Source organism: Pocillopora verrucosa, chromosome 4, assembly GCF_036669915.1.
Source record: "Pocillopora verrucosa isolate sample1 chromosome 4, ASM3666991v2, whole genome shotgun sequence".
In the NCBI taxonomy this organism is placed as follows: domain Eukaryota; kingdom Metazoa; phylum Cnidaria; class Anthozoa; order Scleractinia; family Pocilloporidae; genus Pocillopora; species Pocillopora verrucosa.
Genome location: NC_089315.1, coordinates 17,356,765 through 17,379,090, shown reverse-complemented (window position 1 = coordinate 17,379,090; position 22,326 = coordinate 17,356,765). Strand labels below are relative to the sequence as shown.

The 22,326-nt window shown below is 39.1% G+C and overlaps 1 protein-coding gene across 1 annotated transcript; it reads left to right on the top strand.

The window, feature by feature from the left end:
• Nucleotides 1-716: 716 nt before the first annotated feature.
• Nucleotides 717-20,780, top strand: LOC131780653 (uncharacterized). Its single transcript, XM_059097269.2, has 16 exons — nt 717-826; nt 4,461-4,732; nt 7,223-7,502; nt 7,909-8,201; nt 8,597-8,749; nt 9,371-9,414; nt 9,896-9,996; nt 11,124-11,448; nt 12,024-12,060; nt 12,177-12,340; nt 12,641-12,763; nt 13,100-13,450; nt 14,391-14,616; nt 15,131-15,283; nt 16,042-16,213; nt 20,679-20,780. The coding sequence occupies exons 1-16, from the start codon at nt 794-796 to the stop codon at nt 20,778-20,780; spliced, it is 2,829 nt and encodes a 942-aa protein (XP_058953252.2). The 5' UTR covers nt 717-793.
• The last annotated feature ends 1,546 nt before the right edge of the window (nt 20,781-22,326 follow it).

Genomic DNA, 22,326 nt, shown 5'->3' with positions numbered 1-22,326 from the left:
CCATACATAAAAATTTTTCCCAATTAAAATACACCATGGGGTGGTAAAAATTGCGGGAAAAGAGACGCGTCAATAAATACAGATTGGCGCCAAAATTCTCGCCTTTCACACAAATGTTTCATCTTGAATCAAGGCAAACTCAACATGTGTTGTGAGATGATCATAAGAGAAGCGCTTCTCTTATGTAAGTGGTAAACCTAGAAATGGATAACTCTCTAAAATGGGTTCTTTTCATTGTGGAAGTAAGATGAGGTATTTCTATTGAGAATTTGACTTTTTTTTTTAATCTTAAGAGCGGTCGTTAATATTCTCATACAAACTTTTGTAATTTCGCCATGACTCTTATTTTGCAAGACGATCATCTCACAGCTGGAGCTTGGTATTTTTATTGGGAATTCGACTGTATTTTTTTATCCCTGAGAGAGGTCGCAAATATTCCTTTACAAAGTCTTAAAATTTCGCCATGACTCTTAATTTGCAAGATGATCATTTCACAGCTGGAGCTTGGGCTACCTGTGGTTGGCTCCGCTTGAGTTGACGCCTCAAGGAGCGTGATGCACTGCCTTGCTATGTGTATCCAAGCACGTGATCATGTCCTGCAAAAAGCCTATTGACTTCACGACACAGTACGAGCAGTACAAAATGCACTAAACGCACCGAGCATTTCTATTTTCAGTTTGAGTCGAAACCTGCGAGCAACAAAATGGTCAGGTGGCTTCCCGCGGGATGGGTCTTTGCTTTTTTGGCTCTTGGCACATTGACAGAAGCATCGCACTTTCGACACGGCAGTATAATGTGGGCTCCAGACGATTCTAACAGCAACACGGTATAGAGCTTAGTAATTCTTTCAAAACAGTTTTAAACTACTCCAGGGCAGAAAGTGATCTAGTATTTCAAGTACTAAATTTAAGTTGATTCGAACCCAGCATATACAAGATGGTACCTGTACGCATATTTACTTACCACTGAAGGTGTTCACTAATACCAACTTCTACTAATAGAGGGAGGTAAATAGACCTAAATAGGTTAATGAGTCGGAAAATTTAGCTTTCAAAAACTTATCAATTAATTTTGAAAATTTTGATCAGATGCGCAATTTGGCCCAATATCTTGATTCTCTCTGCTTTTGGATGGTATGTTCGTGTTTTGTTGACGAACTTTTTCAGTTTTTTACATTTCACTATCGGCTTTCAACGGCCCAGAAGTTCAGTTTTTATTGCAAGAGTGGTAATTTCTCGAACGCCTCTACCCACTCACATACACGGAAATTTAGCTGTGTCGCTTTTCTAAAAACATTCAATTGCAGGTGATGCTGCACGTTTCTTGGAGATCGATTAATAGTTTCAGCAATAGCGCCACATTTAAAGTCATATGTCATTTGACTTCCTCTTAGCATAAACCCCTTTAAGTATAAAGGAATATCTCAGCAACAGTTCAATTCAGGTTTGAAAGGAGCGGTGGAACAAACGAGTCATGCATAATTTCCGTAGTACATATGAGATAATCTGTAATTTAAGAGAGGATACCACTGAAAAAAAATTAGTGTAGAAACAGCTCATTAGTTCGGAAATTTCCCGAATATTAACTATTCCAATTCAACACGTAGTCGTGTTGTGCCGAGACAACATTTTCAAACAAAGTCCTTTTTCGTAGATCTAAAGGGTATGTAAACCCAAAAAATGTACTTTTTTTTGACATAGCTGTTTAGTAAATATATCAAATATACGAAAGGCACCATTCGTTTTTTCTCAAAAGTCTATTTCCAGTTTGTATAGGCGGAAATAGACTGTAGTGTATAAAGTGTAGTGGTCAACAGAGTAGATACAAAATTGATTTACACAGAAACCTTACGAAAATTAAATAACTATAGCTTTGTCGGTTCTTTTAAAACACCTTTCTCATCTACTAAAAGATTATGGCGAAGCCAATTGTTCGGGAGCATGCGCTAATCCCATAAAACATGATAAAGACACTGACCTGTCTGAACCTTTGCATGAGTTCGAAACACGCATTAAAGATAGAGAATTCGTTGATGTCGGTATTTCATTTGATGTGGAATTTTGTTGGTTCGATATAAAGAATTCTATAAATGATCCTATAATCAACCCTTATGTTCTATGAGGGAGTCCATGCCAGCCCCACTTGCTGCTTCCTTTGAGAAACCCTGCAGAGAAACAGCAGTTGAAGAGTTTGTGTCTCGATTCTCACAGCAGTGGAAGTACATTCAAAAGTCAAAAGAACCAAATTTTTTTTATTTTGAATATAGATCAAAAGATTCCGATTTAAGCCTGCAGAATTTTTTCGGTATTTCCAATCGAAGCAAGCGCAAACGGGGTTCGATAATTATGCAGGCCACACAAAGAAATGTACACGTAACAACTTACTCAGCAATGAAAATGCTTCGAAGATGAAGGAAAGCAATACATAAATATCTCCTAACAAATAGGCGCAACCCCTATTGCTGTAAGACATAAATAAATATGATCTGCATTAACATGTACCTTTGTTTCTCTCAAAGACTAGGCGGTTTTAATCCAGTGTAAGACATTACAAAATCCGCTGGAAAAGTGTTTCCGATTTCGTTTACCGCACAAGATTGGCAGAGCGACCCTGACATGTTTGCCGAGATAATCCCGGCGCCAACGAACAAGCTGTGTGTAGACAATGTTTTTCTCTTCTTCCCTGGCAGGAAGACTCATCTGGGTTTCAGGCCTTTGTTCTTCTCCTTTTGCCACAATTGCCCGATTTCCGTACAACAAATACTATCATGTGTTTCAGCATTGGTTGACACACACTCGCACCTTTGATAACTGTATATAAACACCCTCGGAAGCTCAGGTTAAAAAATTTCTATTACATCCTTTTAGATTGTTTCCTTACCGTATTGGATGTTCATGTCAAATACAAATAAATCATACAGTGAATTAAATACCAGTCTGAGTTTCCTAGACGATCAGCACTGCCGTCAACCGGTTCCATGCTGTCTTCTTGCGGATGGTTTCGGTGAACCCTACGCGGCTCATACTTTAAGGACGTGGCCTAGACTCTCCTAAAGATCCTGAGTTATCCCCACCGTTGTCATATACTTTAAGGTATTCAAGTCACTTTCTTCTGAAAAAACATCGTCCGAACTACTGTTTCTTGCACGAGCTGCTGCCATACCAATCAGTTCTACTGCGGAATACGTGTTGCGCAATATTTCAGTTCCACAGCTTACGTTACGACCTCTCGTTACTGTATTTACCTGAAGTGGAATTTCAGTTAAAAATGCCTACTTTCTTCCTGAAATAAGTCGAATTGGACAAAAAAATCACAAATTCGTTTTCTATGCCGCTTTTTACATAGTAAAGGTAAAACATGTATTTTTGGGTATCCATGCCCTTTAAGAAAATGAAAATTTGCTAGTGAAACAATGGCCGGCGGTTTTCTTTCGTCACCGCAGCTGAAAAACAGCTCAAACAACGAAAAAACTATAAAAAGCACTGCTTTTTGGTTGTTGGTTTGGAAAAAGTGGTGTTTAGAGAAGGGAATTGTCAAGGAAATCGAAAATTACGAGCCGACCCGGCTTAACACTTTACTCGAGCTATCCAACGCCGAAATTAAAAACAAACATGGTGAAACCTCGGAAACGACGATTCCATTTCATCGACAGTGATTCGGACACGGACTGAACAATTCCTTGAACTGTTTAGCCGGACTCTGAACTTTTTTGCGCCTTAAAGATGTTAAGATATCATCGCATATTATTGTCTTGATCGTACGCGGTTGTTTTGACTGAACGCACGATTTGAATAAATTATTTTTGCACTTGATGCGCGCGCTTTGCTTATGCTTAATTATGATAAGCCATCTCGTATTTTTTTCATCCATATTATTAACACGTAATCACATGATTTTCTCGTGCAATTTGGAATAAACTAGCACTTGTTAATTTTTTTCAAAAATTTAACGTTAAATCGTGAGCCCAAAAATAAACCTTACTTAATTTGTTACGCTGGATTAGCGTAACGTTTCCAATTTGTTGCGCTGGATTTGCGTAAAATTTCCTGTTTGTGGGTGTTTTTTTTTTTGCTGTTCACACCCCAATTTGAACGTGATTTGTACTGTAAACTTGCAGTATAATTGTAATTCAATTTTGTTCATCTTGTTAAATCCCTGATGAAGTCTGTGTGATCAGACAAAACCGGTCGAATAATAAACTAAGTTGACATGATCTGTTGCTGTTTGCTGCTCACTAGTTTTTATTTTAAAAAATTTTTGAAAAAAATACATTTATTAGTTTAAAATGTGGCAAATTTTAATTATGCATGATTGCGCGACATCATCTGCTAAGTTAAAACACTGCGCCACATTTAAACCAATAAATGTATTTTCTCCCACTTACGCGAAGTGGCCTATATTGCTAATCTACCCTGCGTATCAGCGGGCAAACTTAATGTAATCTGCCTTTCTATTCTCAGGTACACTTTTCATTTCGTATCGGTTGGAGAAGATCAAGCAGTCATAGTCTTAAGTGTGACCAAAACATGATTAGCAGTCACCAACTTATTAATTACGGAGGCTTATGGGAAGCAAGATGTGACAATTCGTCTAATTCACTGTGTGGGTCTTCGCTTGCCATTTCAAACATCAACTTCTACTGCACTGATTATAGTGTGTCTGAAGATTGGACAGTGGGCGAAAATAACTTCACTTACACTTTCAATGACAGCGAAAAGCAGTGGCACGTGAGGTATGTTTTCTTACATCTTCAGAACTGAGCAAAAAGAAACTTCTGTTAAGCTTCTTGCTGTCGTATTTTCTCATCACACTGTGCTCATTCGCCGTCTGAGATGTATGTGAGAGAAGCATGTGCTCTGAGGACTCGATCTGAAGACAACCTTAGAGGCCAGATCATGTTCTCGATATAGGACTTAAATTTGTCAATTTAGTTTGTCAGATGACAAGTTTTTGGAACAGCGAGGTCCACAACTGAAAAATCCTTGCAATTTTTAGCCAACGTTCTCATAGTGGGTTTAAGTGACAATACAACGGGGACCAAAAAAAAAAAGGACAGTGATTATTACAGTGATAATGAAAAATGATCATTAAATGACATCAGAAAAGTGAATATTTCATCAAGCAATTAAGCTGTCAGATTGTTTTTAGGTCACGGGAAGAATGTTAGCGCTGTACCAAACTTTTCGACCCCTTTAGAATGTCATAACATCTTACAAACTGTTACTGGACAAAATACGAGAAGTGTGTATTTCACAGGGTTCGTACAAAGTCTTGAATTCTTGAAACATATCAAACTCTTTCCCCAGTGCGACGAACATTTGTTTTTCTCGGTTCCAGGTGTACGCAACCACTAACCCCACGTAATGCGCATGCTCTCCGTTACGAATTTTCAAAATGGCGGACAGGTCAAAGAGGGAAATTAAAAAAACAAAGCGATTTTGCAATGAATTCTCAACATACACCCTCGTTAGAAAGGCGAATCCACGGAAGAAAGATACAAAACTGTATGATATTGAGATCGATATGATATTAAATCGATACCGAGGGCCCGTTTAATTGCCTTCCGCCACGATTATTAGCTTTCTTGACAGCTTTCTGAAGACAGAATACTTTCTTTCTGAAGACTTCTGATATGCGGCTATTGATTATTACACCTCGTATACCTGATTGCTCAAACACTTTGTTTACGATTGTTGAAAGGACCGACTCATGGTTCTCCGTCTTCGTCTTGACATTGCTTTGAAATAGTATAGACTAATAAGCTGAAACGAAAAATTAATCAGGGAAGTTTACGAAAAATCCGGCAAACAAGCTTTAAAAAGGCATTTATTTAGACTTCAACGAACTTCACAAATCTTACTTGTTTATCTTGTAAGTAAACGATGGCAGATTAATTCCCGAAGCGCTTTCTGAGTTTCCCGATCCCTCTCCTACTGCTTTCACGCTTACAAAACAGGAAAAATCAAAAGGAAGAAGATACAGCTGTCTTGAAACGCCATTTGACGAAGGTAAATCTGCTTTTTTTTCGACACTTTACATATCAAAACAAAGGAAACTTATTCCCCTTTCTGATTCTGGCGGTACATTTTTAATTTGCACCTGCGTAAAAGAGATATCGCCCGAGACCCTTCGCTCGGTCGTGTTTTGATCAAAAACGCCTTGTTAATTTCACGCAACCGCTCGGAGAAAAGGTAAAAATGACGAGGGAAAAACTTTACCTTCAAGTTAGAAAATTAGCGAAATAGAAAGCCACAATATTATAGTTTAATATTTCAGAGGTACATTGGGTGCTTTTTCCGTAGAGAATCCGCACGATGGTAGAACATTCGAAAATTACACTCGATTTGAGCGGGGTGTTGAAGTGGGCGTGGTCACTACATTCATGTTAAGACTATTTGTTCCCCATGAGTTTGATATGAGTCTGGAAATTTGCGAACTACTTTTCCAGACCTGGAAAAAGTATGGAAATTAAAGGCAAAGTCTTGAAAAATGGGATTAAGTCTGGAATTTCTCTCAAGGAGCAGCAGGTGTTTAAAAGCTAGCTGAAATCTTTGCAATGTAGCTGATTTCACTTGAATTAGCTTGGCAAACGGCAAAACACTTCATAACAAGAGGCGGTACGGTCGGAGAATGAGAGTCCGAGAGCCCAGTCTCCAATGCCCTGCATTGTATTATGGTTCATTGTGTTTGCAATGCATCATGGTTTATTTGTTTCCTGCGTTAGTTGAGCGAAGGAGGCAAGGTTTGTTCGCGTTCATGCACTAGCAGTTGTTCTTCTCTGGCTGTTCTTTCGCTTCGTGATGATGGGGAAGTGTGTCTTTCACGGAAAGTGGAAAGCAGATGAAAAATTTAAGGCCTGGATTGCATTGAAATTTTCAGAGGTTGCAGTGAAATGAAAAGTTTCATTAGTAACCGGGAAAATCTCGTTGGATTACTCAAATACGCACTCCTTTCCCTTGTTTGGTTGTTTGTTTTTTTCCTATTTTTATTTCTGTTTTTTGTTTTTCTGTTTCGCGTTCTGATGTAGTGCTCTCTATTATTTGCTCGGCATGATTTCGAACTTATCAATGTTGAACACCAGTTTCAAGATGATTGCAGATGATTGCAGCAAAAATCACGACAACTCCAGGGTTTACATATGAGGTTCGGTTAACATAAAAAAAAGTCATAAAAACAGGAGGAAGTTCACTACAACTTTTTCTATTTTCCCTTTTACTTCAAGTTTTTCAGGTTGCTGTTGGATTTCTCTCAGTCATTACGCCGGTTCCACAGATTGGAAAGTAGAAACTGCAATAAACCTCGCTCCACGATCGGATAACGGAAAAATTAACTCATCTCCTGTAACTCGAAGTCCAGCCATTGTTCGATTTCCAGGAGGTTGTCGTCAGTCATTTCGAATTCCAGTTGAAGACCCAGATGGCGATACAGTGAAATGTCGCTCTGCGACTCATTCGGAGTCCGTCATAGTCGATGCAAGTTTTCCTTACGGTGAATTGGATGAGGTAATTAAAAGCAGGAGTGACCGCTAATCAAAACACTCTCAGAATGTAGTACATCGCGTAAAAATTTTGGTTTGACGTCTAGACGTTCCGAAAAAAAATGTATGGTGCCAATTTTCCAAAAAAGAAGCGTTGAGTTTCCTAAGGAAATCACCACTGCAGAAAAACATGAAACATTAATCTACTTTTTTATCATGTTTGATGTCATGTACTTTTGCTAGTAATAGATAAACATAGCGATGAATTTTTATATTCTATAATTGCTTGTCGACACAGTCTTTGAACAAAGTATGTCAGGAGCTGAAGTGTGTGCAATGCTCCGGGAATACGTCTCCTTAAGAAAAGGAATATATGCATCATTCAGCGAACTCAAAAGGATAGTATCAGGTGTTACCCATTTCCCTTGCAGAAAGCTTGCGTTCTAACATACAATGGGTCGCAAGCAGCAGTTGGCGGAATGTTTGTAGTAGCATTAACCTTAGAAGACTTTCCAGCGGGGACTACAAACTTCGGTAGCGTTACACCGTTCAGCAGTATCCCATTACAGTTTCTGGCCATGGTGATTAGTAACCATACTGGCCATTGTGACGAAAAGCCTGTCTTTACAGCATCCACCCCAAAAGATGGCGAATGTTCCGATGTCCCCATTGCCTCTGCATATGGAGCAGTGATCGAAGTACAGGTTGCAGACTTCTCAAAATCGTATGTAAACTAAACAACTTGCCCTTGATTATTTTCTTCTTTCCATATTTTTCCACTAAAGAGACGCAAATTCCCATCTTTTAAGATCCTCATAAACATATAGATAACAATCTCCCGTAAATAATGACCACCGTTGAAGTGTGTTTTTATAAGCTACTATATAAATTCTTGGTATACTATTCCATTCAGGTCGTTAAAATGATGAAGAATTTCTATGAGAACGAAAAACAAGAATCAATAAACGCTTCCACGGTTATCCGCAAACCGTCATCTACTCGAGTGAAATTGGTAACGCAACAAGTTATAATTTCTAGTATGGAACCTGAAAATTTCTTGGCATTTAACGTCATTATCATCTATGATAACTATAACGTTATTCTATTCAATCATCTCAGCATTGTGGAAATAAGCACTGCATCTCCAAGTGGAATGCAACTTACATCTTTGCGCAATCATGGACAAATCTACTACCGAAATGTCACATGGTACCCCAGTCAACATCAAATTGGACAGCAATTGTTCTGTTTTAAGGCCCGCGACTCTGCTGGGTAAGAATTGCAGGTGGTATGGTCATGAACTCCAAATATTATAGTTTAGGCGGTTTACAGAATTGGTAGGTCATTCGCGTTTTTCACTTTGCCGCGTAAGAAGTTAAGGTGTTCTGTACATTATTACCAGAGAAATGGCTCGACTATGGTTAATAGTTAGATTCAGTATTTTAAGGGGGGATACCAGAGGAATTTTCGTTTTATAAAATATCTTAACTTTATGTTCTGGGGATCTTATCATTAAAGTTTGTGGGGACAGTTTCCCAATTATTTTGATTAATGACTTGCATCTTACTTTTAAGCCTGATTGCAACTGATATGACCATAGGTCATTAGCAGCAGATATTTACTTGTCCCCATCGCTTTATACGCTCAATGAGTGAAATCGGAGACTCACTGAAACATAGGTTTTCATGGATATGCGTGTGCGTGTATGTGTGTGTGTGTGTGTGTGTAACGAAGCGTAGGTAGCGGTTAGTGTATGGCTTTACTATCGAAACGTAGAATTTCTTCGTTTTCTAAAAATTCTCCTAAAACAACTCAATCGTTTACATTTTTCTACTTATTTATCTATGTTATTTATTTATTTGCTATCCTTATGTGATGTATTTTCTTTTTCAGACTGGAAAGTGACTGGCGATGTGTGACAATTCTCGTTGGCATGAGTAAGGAGATTAAACACTTTTCCTTTTCAAGAACCGAAATGATAGTCTGACTAGATTAATAATTCATGTTGCGTCGCAGTAATAGTTAGTACATCAGTTAGAAATCTGCTACTGAGACAGGTGAATTCGGTCACCTGTTGACTTTCATCAAAAAGAAAAAGTAAAAGTCGGAGCTAGCTTGTAACCCAGTAAATCTGGGATTGGTGTAATATTTGAAGGCTTGAAAAGGTTTCCTTTTCGTGGGGTCTACCGATGTGATTGCCATGTAGATTGTTGGTGCACCAATGACGTCCTACTATCTCACTGAGAATGGAAAGAAAACAAATGACATTTTGAGCCGCTTTCCCACAGGAGCAGGCTTATAGGCAGAGTAGCAGTATCATACAAAAGTGATAAGGAACTACCGCATGAAGGATTATGTCATTGGTATTTCTAAGCACAAATAGAGGTTCATCAATTAATGGTCAACAACCATTTCCAGGCAGTACTCCGCGAGTCACTTTAGCAAGTCGCATACCCATAACACCCGTGAGCAGATATGGATCAGGTTATTCCAACTGGAGCGTTCAGTTTGACCGATTGGTAGGGACAACAAATTTGTAAACTTCGTGCTATTTGCTATTATTTAAGAGTATCGAGACACAGTTATCAAAAGAATTTGAGGTCGAGCTCTTTTTCCAATGAAACCTTTTTGGGTGCTTATTTATTTGTCACTTTCATCTGATTGAGTTTGGTCACATTTGGCCATATTTTCGCGCATCTTTGGAGAACATTTCACATTATGTTTTATGCTCTTAGCAAATTCATAACCCACAATATTAGCCTTGCTTTTTTATATAATTTTTTTTACGTATGATTCATTAGCGAGGAGAAAAACTGTCCAGGTTGTCATTGGCTTTATCATGACTTTTTGAGATATTTTTAAACAAAGGGATCTTGTCGTGTCCTCTCCCGCGTTTTTCGTAGAGTCGAAGTTTTTTTCTATTTGGGGCCCCCCGCATGGCAAGGTGGTTGGCTTCCTGCGGAAATTAAAAGCGGTGGTTAACAGCTATTTTCCTCGAAATCGCAGTTGTTTTCTGTGCGATAGCATAGATAATTGAATGATAATGTCAGGTGTAGCTTGTGAATCAAGATGGGTGTCGATTACACTCAAATATAGAGGAAAAGCGACGAAAGTTTTCGTCTGATTTATCTTAACTGTTGGGTACCACCGACAAGGGATAGTTTCTCTTTGCTGGTACTCATCAGATCTCATGTTCTCACATTAAATTTCGACATTACTTATTACATGAAATCATTGAACATACACAGCAAAGTATGAAATCTGTTCATATGTACGGCTCCTCAGATAAAGGAAGCTGTGATGGTTCATATGTAAGATCGCACACCTCCAAGGGCTCTGCCCCCGATTATTACCGTATTTGTGGTTTCATTTGTGAGTGAATTTAGTGGTTGGTTCTCTTCCTTCTTCTGTTGTTTTTTTGCAAGATTATCCAGTTTTTTTCGTGGCAAAGTATCCAAAATTTCCTTGCAGAGTCCTAGAAACGGCGATGCGACACCCCACGGAAATTCCAACACTATTCAATTCGATTTTTTCAAAATCCATAATGTCCAAATAAACGACACAGCAAAAAAATACATTGATGCACTCCCCATTGTGTTTGATAATAAATCTGTTTTATGATGAGAATGCTTTTCATCTCCTGCAGATAAAGAAACCTCGAACATCGTCTTACATAAGACTCGTCTTGCTGCCCAGTGGACAAACTGTCTACAAAGTGGACGCACTCTCTCAAAACGTGACAATTGGTAGTAATTCAACCACACTGCATTTTGCGATTCCGCATCCTGTGCTGAGCATGGATGGATTATATGCAATCCTGATAGATAAGGGAGTTGTTGTTGGACAGGGCTGTGCCTCTGGCGGTACACCCACACCCGGAATATCATCCTCGAATGCCTGGAGATTCTACGTAGATGGCGTTTGTTCTTCTGGATATTCTCTTCGCTCACCTGACTTCCAAAGCTGTGTTGGTACGCAAAATTTTAGATTTTCAGAATTCCTGAAAACAGAACCTTAAATGAAATGCGCACTCAACAATCTATTTAGAAAATCTTCATCAAAGAGGTTTTGAGGATTTGATTTAATTTTATCATATGGCTGTGTTGGCGCCTCGGCCTTCATGTCCTTCCCACGACACTTAACGTGGAGTGTGGAACTAGCTTCTGGAAGATTCTGAGCACACATTTCCCCAAAATAATTCCCATTTATTCGTCTTTCTTTCTTTTCATCCGTCCTCAAACTGTCGGTCCGTCCCTCCACTCATACACCTTGATCCTCTAGTCATTCATGCATTCACCCATCTTTTTCCCGTCGTGTGATTGGTCTATAACCATGACAGGACGGAAAAACGCGTGGACTGTAAGTACCTCCCGTTGTCCCATACAAAGCCTTAGAAAACTTTTCTAAGGCTTTGTATGGAACAACGGGAGGTACTTACAGTGCATGCATTATCCGTCCTGTCATGCCTATGCACCCGTCCTCTTCGTTTGCACGAATCTTTCAGAATGCGGCATTAAGTAATGGTTTCATCTTTTTCGCCTTTAAGATGTAAATGAATGTGCCTACTCTGGTTCCAGAGGTGAGTGTCTGCATCTTCAGGTTACTATAACAGCAATAACGACAGACACACTGTCGTAAAAGGCTGGAAAAATTGTTTAACGTTATTGTCGCAATTTGCTTATGATTACCGATCTGCTAGAATTTTCTTGTCTGTACATTGGAACGCTTCAGGTCCGTCAAATATTTTTCCGGAGTTCACGTTAACCGCAGGTTGTGATCAGGACTGTGACAACACTCCCGGAAATTACAGCTGTTCCTGTGAAAGGGGATTTCAACTGCAGTCGAACGGGAAGTCTTGTACAGGTGAGAAACATGAGAAGTATTGATTAATAATCATAATCGGCTAGAGTCTGTTACTCGTATTCATGTCGCTCTCTCCACAAACAAAAACGACGATCCAATAAAAACATCCGTACCAGTCTTTTAGAGTAACACTTATTTTGATCACTCTCGTAGAAGAAGATTAGTGGAACTGTTTTGGAAACAGAAAATAATGTACACACCTAATTTTACCTAATGATTAAAATGGCAAACAACTCGGACGCTTAGTTACCATGCAGTGTTATCAAACTGAAAGATGGAGTGGGCTTTTTTTTTTTTTAGATATCAACGAATGTATCATCAATAATGGCGGCTGTAGTCATCAGTGCTTCAACATACCTGGAACATTTTACTGCGGATGTCCTAAAGGATTAACGATGGGGAGAAACAATTTGACCTGTGTTGGTGAGTAATAGCTAGTGTGACCCGAAATGTGCAAAATGTATATATATATATAAGAAAAAAAGGAAACGTAGACCGGACTACCGATTCGGCGGTCAGATGTTCCACCAGTTAAAGTAGGGTGAGCTCGTTTCCTAGGATTACAAATTTCGAAAGTGTCTTGTTTGGAAGTAACTTGGATGGCAAATTTTGATTACGGTTATGAAAAAAAAACATGTCAGACATTCGTGACGAGTTTTTAGCTGTTCAGGTATTTATTTCTCCTGTCCGCTACAGCAAACCTCTAAAACAAAATTTTGAAATTATCCTCAAGTTTGTAAACCTTCTCTCACATTTTAGACCGAGCTGCAAGGGTTACGTGTGGGGAGAACAGTATGATGGTCTCTCTTGGAAAGGAAAGATTCCACTACTTTACAGTCAATCAACTACGCTTGCGCTATGCCTCATGCAAAGCCACCGAGAATTCCACCCACTTCTTGATCAGCACCTCTTTAGATAGTTGTGGGACTCAGCGAAACGAAACCGAAGACTACTTAATCTTTTGGAATGAGGTCCTGGCCGACGCCCTGATAATCGATGGTGTGGTTACTCGTTCACATGATATAAAAATGCCATTTTACTGCCGATACTCCAGAAAGAAGTTAATGAGTCTGGCCTTCACACCTCAGAGGATTTACTTCGGGAATGAAAGTATCTTAACTTCATACATAACTTTATTTAAGCGAGGATGTGATTAGCACCACAGAACTGACGTTATTAACTTTAGAAGGGACCCCAAGTCGGTTTTACTAGCATGAAGCAATCGGGAGTAACTCAGGAATGAAAGTAACTTAACTATAATGAAATAGATAACTTTATTTAAAATTCGATACGATTAACACCGAAGAAATGACGTTATTAACGTTGGAAGAGACCTTAAATCGGTTTCATTAGCATGAAGCGATCGGGAGTAAAGCTTCTTCTCTGTACGAGATGCAAAATAAGCGCAGACTAACCCGGCCTCAGAAAGCTATCAAGGTCCCCTGTCCCCTTGTATTGATGTTGTCATCTGTGCTAAGAGTAGAGTAGGACACCGTAAGAGTTATGTCTTGCAAAAAAAAAAACATCGCAATGACCTAACCAGGGCTTGAGTTTAGTTCTTTCGGTCTTGAGTCTGCAGCGATATCCATCAGGCTACTACATATGTTCCCTATGCAACTCAAGGTCACTCACGTTGATGGAGGGATAGTTGTTAAAAATCTCAAACCTTCAACGTATTTTCGAAGTGAAACGGAGGAGTTGGACTCGGAACAAACCAGAGCATTCCAACCGAACCTTGGACCTCCAGATAAAAAGCTTTAAACCATTTAAACCCCCATGCAATGCCAGCTTCACTTGGGAATCGTGACCTCTGAAGAAACTTTTGTTGTGGGATTAACTACAACTTTCTGCATAGGGAAGTGACTAAGGTTGTTACCTGAAAAAGAGATTTTCTTCGACATTTGCCATGAAATGCCCTGCATGAACCAAATACTACCATGTTTGAATTAAATCCTAGGAAAGTTTCCTTACGGATACCTTTTCAGCTGTTTATAACGATAAAAATAAGGAAGTAGCTGAGGTAATCTTTTTTCTAATCTTCACTATTTAGCGGGATATGGTTCGTTCACCTTCAACTTGGACTTCTACGGGAATTCGTCATTTGCCACGCCCTTAACGGAGCAAGACTACCCTCTATCACTGGCTCTGAATGAATTTGTTTATTTACAGTACAGTGTGGCGTCCACAGCTGACCTAGTCATCATGGCTGAGAACTGTAAGGCGACTAAAGACGCAAGCTTCTATTCGTGGCCGCAATACACCTTCCTACAAAATGGGTAAGCATATAATATACCGTGATCAAGCAGAACCAGCTGCGAGTTAAGCTTTCAAAGCTTGATACGATTTTCGCATCATAATATATATGGATGTGATTAAGGGAACCTATATAATAATATAATAATATTTTTATTTTTAATCGCTTTATGGTCCTTAGCCGTTATATGGTCTTGTTGCTGAACCGATCTTAGGTCTTCAAGTGTTCATACTGAGGCTCTACTATCTACAATGTTGAAAACGTAAATTAGCCACCGTAAAGGGTTAAAAAAGCTGACGTTTCGAGCGTTAGCCCTTCGACTAATCGCTCTGAAGAAGGGCTAACGCTCGAAACGTCAGCTTTTTTACCCTTTACGGTGGCTAATTTACGTTTTCAACCCAGTTGTTAACACTAAATTACCTGCTATACTCTCCCACCGACGCAGCACCACAGTTTCTTTAGAAACTTACCCCTTTATTCATTTATCTACAATGTTATTAATTTCATTTTCGTATTGTTGTCGTTTCAACGAAAAGATGCCCCACAGATTCAACGCTTGAATACAATTATAGTCCAACACGACACTACCAACAGTTTAAAATCAGAACGCACAGATTTTGGAACGACTACGATATAGTGTACTTCCATTGTGAGCTACTGGCCTGTCATCGTTATTCTCCGGATTCCAGGTTGGTCTCAAATTATTCACTAACATTGCAAACAAGCGAAGTCAGAATAAATTACCCTAGCTGGATGTTGGAGAGTTTTCGATCCCTCTAGGTGTGACTAAAAAATGTCTCAGCCGATTTTCCTTCTTCTTTTTTGGCTGTTATCAAATCCATGAAATGTTTCCCGAAACAATATCGCATCTGGCCTGCGTAATGTGATTGATGAATTCGGTGAATGATAAAGTTTTATTCTCGTAATCGATATAAATACATAATTTTGCGTGCAAACCAAGCGAACTATTCTGCCGGAGCTTATCCAACCCCATCCGCCTATCTGGAATATTGCTATCCTTCCAGCGCGGAGCACTGGTCCATCGTAAAAGGTTGAGTCAGTGCTCTTTGTTAAATCTTCCTCGCATTTCTTAACTATTAACTTACACTCCTACTCGAGACAGGCAATTTAAGAGGAAATTGGCTCGCTCATGTTAATAAACAACACGATAGCCTTGAAAGGGCAAGCACCTAGACCTTTCGTTCACGATCACGGTTCATTTACCATTTCAGGCCATCTTGATTAGTTGTACTTTCTCAGGCTTGAAACACTTAGAGAGAGAGAATAAAAACAAAGTTCAGGCAAGGTTAAGGTGGCTCACTGGTCCACTGGATAACTGATAGAAACTTTCAAAATGTGGCTATTCAGAAATGCATTGCTGATTGATTTGCATTTTATTCCACGTGCTAATCATTCGTAATTCAAAATCTAATGAACACTTTTGCAGGTGCAGTAAGGGCTGTATAAAGAACAAGAGAAAGAGAAGAGAAGTGACAAGAGATGTTGGAGACCAAGAGGAAAGTACAAACAAAATCATTCTTACAGGTGGACCTGTAGTGTTCGAGGCGGCGAAAGAAGACAAACCACTCGATCACCGTAGGTTTTCGAAAAAAAAACTCGTTAATACAGTGTTTTTATCTGTTTGTTACGTTACGATCCTTTTATTGAATCAGGTATAAAAAGCTCAAGGCTGCATTAGTGTGACCGCGTCTTTCACATGATCCTACTACTATTTTCAAGGGAAGAATGACACCTTCTGAAGTGCATGTATTGATCTATAGCAAAGATGAGGATTTAACTCCAATGTCTAACACCCATGCATTAAAACTACAAACAAGCATACTTTGAGACCCCGCCGCCCTCCCTCCTTAATGAGAAAGACTCTGTTGTCTTTACCCTCCTAACTGGTTCTTTGCAAAAGGATGCACCTGTTTCATCAAACATTTCTCGAATCTGATTGACTGTTAGGAAAATGAATCGCAAAGCAAGATCCAGAACTTAATTCCCTAAGAGGCCTTGACCCTCGTCGCTGACTGAAACGATCACGGCTCAGAGGTTGGGACTTGAATGATTTTGTTCACCAGGGAAATGAAATGTTTTCTTATCTGTTGTTTTATAGAGCCAAGTCAAAGTAAACAAACAGCTCTGATCGGTGGTGTGGCAGGCGCTGGAGGATTTGGTCTGGTCGCAATTGTAGCTCTGGTTGTTTTGTTAGTCAAGTTCCGTAAGATGCAGCGGTTACAAAACAGCAAGAATGACGAGAGAGCTGGATACACCATCCTGCTTACACAAGTGAAAGGAAAACAAAGCAGTGTTTAAAACGATTACAGTGTTAAATGACTAATGGTAGCTTCAATTGTTTGCTAAATTGCCTCTGTGTAGCTTGGATGTTTTGAATTTATAGCCTATTTGTCACTTTTCAGAGGGAACATATTTGTTTGCGTATTTCCATATTGTAGAATGCGTGAAAACGAACATTGGTTTCACCTAAGGCTCATCGTTATTTCGAAGGTGTCCTACAGACGCTTAGCAAGTATAGCAGTATGTATTAGTCAAACCTTTCAATTTTGAGCATATACAGAGATCATATATAATCGGCTATCAGTAATAGTACTCATAATAACTTTTCCAAAGTTTTTTTGTATGTCTAACATGGTTTTGTTAACATTGTTAAAGTAGAGAAATGATATACCGCTTTGCTGCAATTTTGCAAAATCTCTCGCCTGGTCTTCATGATTATATGCACCCAATTACTTGAGCGCTATGTTTTCAAGAGTGTTCTTAAAAAGATAACATTTTCATTTTAACTGTTCTCAGTTAAATAACTGCTAATACTTTATACAAATGTACAAAATCCCAGTTCATAATAATGTTTCTTTGCTATCGGAGTTGCCAACAACAACCACCAAGCGTGGCCCACGCATAGATCGAGAACCTGGAACACGCTGAATTGCTTCTGACCCACGTCTATTCTGCATGTGTGTCGCCCTTTATCCCTCGGCGTGTTTTTTTTTCCTGCTTTCTCTTTTTTTGAAAGCTCTTCTTGTTCTTTGGTAAATAATTTTCAATCTGAGAATCTACATGCTAAAATATAGGCCTTTTCATTCAGAGAGACATTACTATATCAAAACACTATTTCCTGATATATGAACAGGTAAAAATGTTAATTTTAAATTATTTACCACCTCTGTGGTTGTAAAGAAAGGCGGAATGTTACACTGAAATCAGCTTACTGTCTATACCCTTTGATCGCCAGTAAAAAGGTGCAAAATAAGTTTCTTTAAACTAGTATTTCAACCTTTTTTATCTTAGACCAAACCGCAAGTGTTTCGTGCGGGGAGAACAAAATAACGGTGTATTTGGAAAAGCGAAGATTCTACAAATTTAAAGCCAATCAACTACACTCACGCTATGCTTCGTGTAAAGGAATCGAGAATGCCACCCACTTCTTGATCACCACATCTTTAGATAGCTGCGGGACGTTGCGGAACGAAGCCGAAGATTTTCTGATCTAACAAGCCAGCTCCCAGTTGGCTTGTTAGCTCAGTTAGCAGAGGGCTGCACCGGTATCGCAGAGGTCAGGGGTTCAAATCTCGTACGGGCATGAATTTGTTTTTCAGGCCTTATTTTCACTATTAGTTCAGTAGCATTCATAAGGGCTGGGATCACTTATATTCGTTTATAAGTGCTTGTTAACACCAAACTCGAAATCATGTTGTTACTTGTTAATAATTTACACGAAAAGCGCATTACAGAAAGTCAAAACGGACGAAATTTTAGCAAGCAAGCGCGTGCTATTTGTAATTTGCACTCGTGTTACAACTTTGCACTCGTGATATAACTTTGCACTCATGTTACATGAAAAATGCACTCATTTTCAGCCAATCAGGCGAGTGTAATAGGAGTACGCGTCATACTTGTAATTGCACAGTGTAATAGGACAGTTGATACATCATGCTTGCGGGTAAGTGGAAGGTACGCGTTATGTGCGCGCCCTGTTCTCGCACATTTCGCAGAGTTTTTTTTGTGAAAACGTATGAGTGATGCCTATTTTCTTTCTCTAATTTTGTCATAGTTTTGATTAATTGGTAAAAGAACTTCGTGTCGTCCGATTATGTCTGTAATCATACTCATGATTAAGAAATCAGGCTCCCGCTTCGAGGTCGCCCGATTTTGACAATCACTCGTATGATTACAGACCGAATTGGGCTCCACTCGGTCCTATTACCATTATAAATTAGCATAAAGCACAAAACGGAACAGGACGAAAAGTTAGTAAATTACAGTTAATATTCTTCGGAATTTCATCAGGCTTCCTTGCGAGTTTACTCATTTGTATTCTGAGTGGAGGAGAACCACTGAAGGAGTTAGGTGTCTTACCTCACAATATTGCAGTGACAGAACCAGGGTTGATAATAAGACCTTTCTATCCGGTTTCTAGTTATTGGACTACCATATCTCCCACCAATGCCAACTATCTGGGGGCATTAAAGTAGATGTAGATAAAGTTCTTTTCGATGGAGTATCGCCAAGCCAAAACCAACCACAACGGCTAATCAAAGGAAAGAAAAATTACTCAAGAAGCCGAAAAGAACTCAAAAATAAAAATATGCAAACTCCCTGAAGCGTGGGAAAATGCAAAAGACTAAATCGCGCTTGGTGATGCTTTTGCTGCACCTGATTGTTTTAGAGGTGGCGTTACTATTTGAGACGAGCAACAGAGAGAAGCGAAGAAAAACCATCAAAACAAGGATGAATTTCGACACTCAATTGAAAATTTCTTCTTGGGGTGAAGTACTCAAAATCTGAATGCTGGGTTTTTGTAAGGTGCAATAGAGGATAGGAACCACGGCTACATTCCACTTGAATTTAAGACCTCTGCAATTCTGGCCTGTTTGCATTTAGTGCGGTTGGATGAACAATTAACCTCACGGATGCTCTATTTGACCGCATGTAATGATAAAAAAATTAAACGAAATATAATTTCATTCTCTTTTTCCTACTTTCCCCTCATTTTTTAGCAGCATATGGCACTTTCACCTTCAAGATGGACTTTTTTACGAGTTCTTCGTTTGCCACGCCCTACACAGCGCAGGACTACCCCTTAACAGTGGATCTCAGTGAATATGTTTATTTACAATACAGTGTGGCGTTCTTAGCTGACCTGGTCATCATGGCTGAGAACTGTAAGGCTACTTAAGACGCAAGCTTTTATTCTTGGCCACAGTACACCTTTCTTCAAAACAGGTTAGTTTATCATTGTGTCGTGATCAAGCATAGACAGTAGCTGATCCGATACATGTAGCTAAGCTAAGACTGCATAAAACGCCTTGTCTTTCTCGTGATTTTCAGGCGAGAGGAGAGGAGCGAGGGGCAAGCGCGATGTGCTCGACAATACCAACAGTTTAAAATCAAAACTCTCCGATTTGGAACGACTATGACACTGTGTACTTCCATTGTGAATTGCTGGCCTGTCACTGGAATTCTCCTAATCCTAAGTTGGTTTGAGAGATTTCAGTTGCATTGCATACAAGGGAAGTCGGAAAAATGACCCTGTATTAAAATTCCAGAAAGTTGTCCATGTCACAGTCCTTTGTAACTTAAAACCCAACTTACTTTTTGCAGATGTAGCAAGGGCTGTGTAAAGAACAAGAGAAAGAGGAGAGAAGTGACACAAGATGGGACAGAACAAGAAGAAAGTACAAACAAAGTCATTTTTACATGTGGATCTGTATTTTTCGAGGGGCCAAAGAAGAAGAATCCAAAGGTAGGTTTTAGAAATAAGCATTTGTTAATGTGGCATGTCTGTACTGTCTATCTTATGGTTTTCTACCAAACGATCACATGACCAAATTTGCTTTCGAAATGTTATAGTTGTTTTGGTTTACTTCGTTTTCTTCATTTGTAAACAGCCTGACTTTTCCACCCTTCCGGAACCATTTTTTGTCAAAAGGGTGACGCTTGACCAAAACTCTATTCCTAAGAGCCATCGTTTCTGGGCACTGACCGAGACTTTAATGTTCTGAGGCTACGGCGTGAATAGTCTTCAAGGAATGTCACTTATTCATGTTTGTCTTTCCAAAGCCCAAGCAGGGTGTGCATGCAGTTCTGATAGGTGGTGTGGCAGGTGCTAGAGTATTTGGAATGGTCGTAGTTGTAGCTGTGGCTGTTTTGTCGGTCATGTAACGCAGGACGCAGTGGTTCCCGGACAGCAACAAAGACGAGCCAGCGGGAAAAAACAGTGCTGCTTACATGCTGAAGGATGAGGTGATCGCAAAGGAAGGCAATAGTTAAATCGAATTTCCTTTTAAAACTCTGCTATTGATATATTTCTTCTTCAAAAGAGATTTATCTCTTGTTGGTTTCTTTTACGGAGGGTACATCTTTATTTTCATGTTTTTATATTTTAGAGTGCCATGCCTTCCCATGGAATCATCTTCACAAAGTTATTTTTTCGGAAGGCATTTTGAAATGTCCATACTAGTTTACAGTACATATTGGTTGGCACCTGGTTCGCATATGTTAAGCTCATATACACTCACTTATCTATACCATCAAACTTAACTTTTAACTGTTTCAATTACAGCTTGTGTTATTTGTTAGCTTGGTGAAATAAAAAAATGCCATAACAGTATTGTATAAAATCTTCATTACTGAAACAAGTATACTCCAGATACCATCTACTTTCCCCCTCCTTTAAAAGGCAAATGTACAACTTGCCACCTTTGGGGATTCTATGCTGTCACCTAACCGTTCGAAAATTGTTTTCAAATCCTTTGAAATTCAACAACGGAGGAAAAAGTATATGAAAATGTTCATTTTTGACTCTATGGCAAATCAGAGAAGTGCGGGTGCTTTATTAAAATCACTTTGCCGTCTTTTTGGTTACCTTTCTTTTATTTCATTTTTTTCGGCGTTTTTACGAGATATTTTCAAGATATTTGCAATTGGCTTTCTTGCAACAGGTGTGAAACAAAATCAGTGGCAAGTGATGAATAACGGAAACTATCCAAGTTTTCTAAGAGAAAAGAATCATTGGATACTTATTCAATTTTTCGATGATTATTACATTGTTTGGCACACAGGATGAGGAAATTAAATCAATCATTACATAAAAAAACTTATTTTGCAAACATTGCTTATTGTCCCATTCGATCTCATCGTTAATGGTTCCTGCATTTTCGGTAGCAGAACATCTTGCAAACGAGTAAGTAATCACAACGAGCACCGAAAAAGTTGATAACAATGGCATGCATTGTAAAATTGTAGAGGCTATAAAAGCTGAAAGACGTGAGACTCTGGTACAATACTGATTTTACCTATACGAATCCGATAGAGGAGATTCAGTCGAATGAATACAGTTGGAATACGTTAGGCATTGAGATGAACAAGTTGGAAACCGAACAGTCAAATCAATGTTTTTGTGGTTTCCACTTGAAGTGTTTTTGAAGTGTTAAATAGGACTGTGCATGTTTTGCTTTGTCAAACAAAAGATTCCTCAAGATGAGTGGGCCATTGATCATAATAATAAATTCAACTTTCACGCTTTTGACACACTAATCATGAGACGTGAACTGATGATCATTGGCGCAGATAGCTGTTTACACGAAGTTATGATATGATAATCGCTGAATTGCAACCTGTTTCAAAACATAAGTTAATCTCAGAATAACAATTCCTGAAAGCCTTCCTCGTTCCGAACATTTTGCGCAACGTACATCACAGTTCTGTG

Coding starts and splice junctions, on each gene's coding strand:
- LOC131780653 (XM_059097269.2), top strand. CDS start 794: ATGTGGGCTCCAGACGATTCTAACAGCAACACG. Junction 12,061..12,176: donor TACTCTGGTTCCAGAGGTGA/GTGTCTGCATCT, acceptor CCGATCTGCTAG/AATTTTCTTGTCTGTACATT. Junction 16,214..20,678: donor GGTTTTCGAAAAAAAAACTC/GTTAATACAGTG, acceptor GTCTTTCCAAAG/CCCAAGCAGGGTGTGCATGC.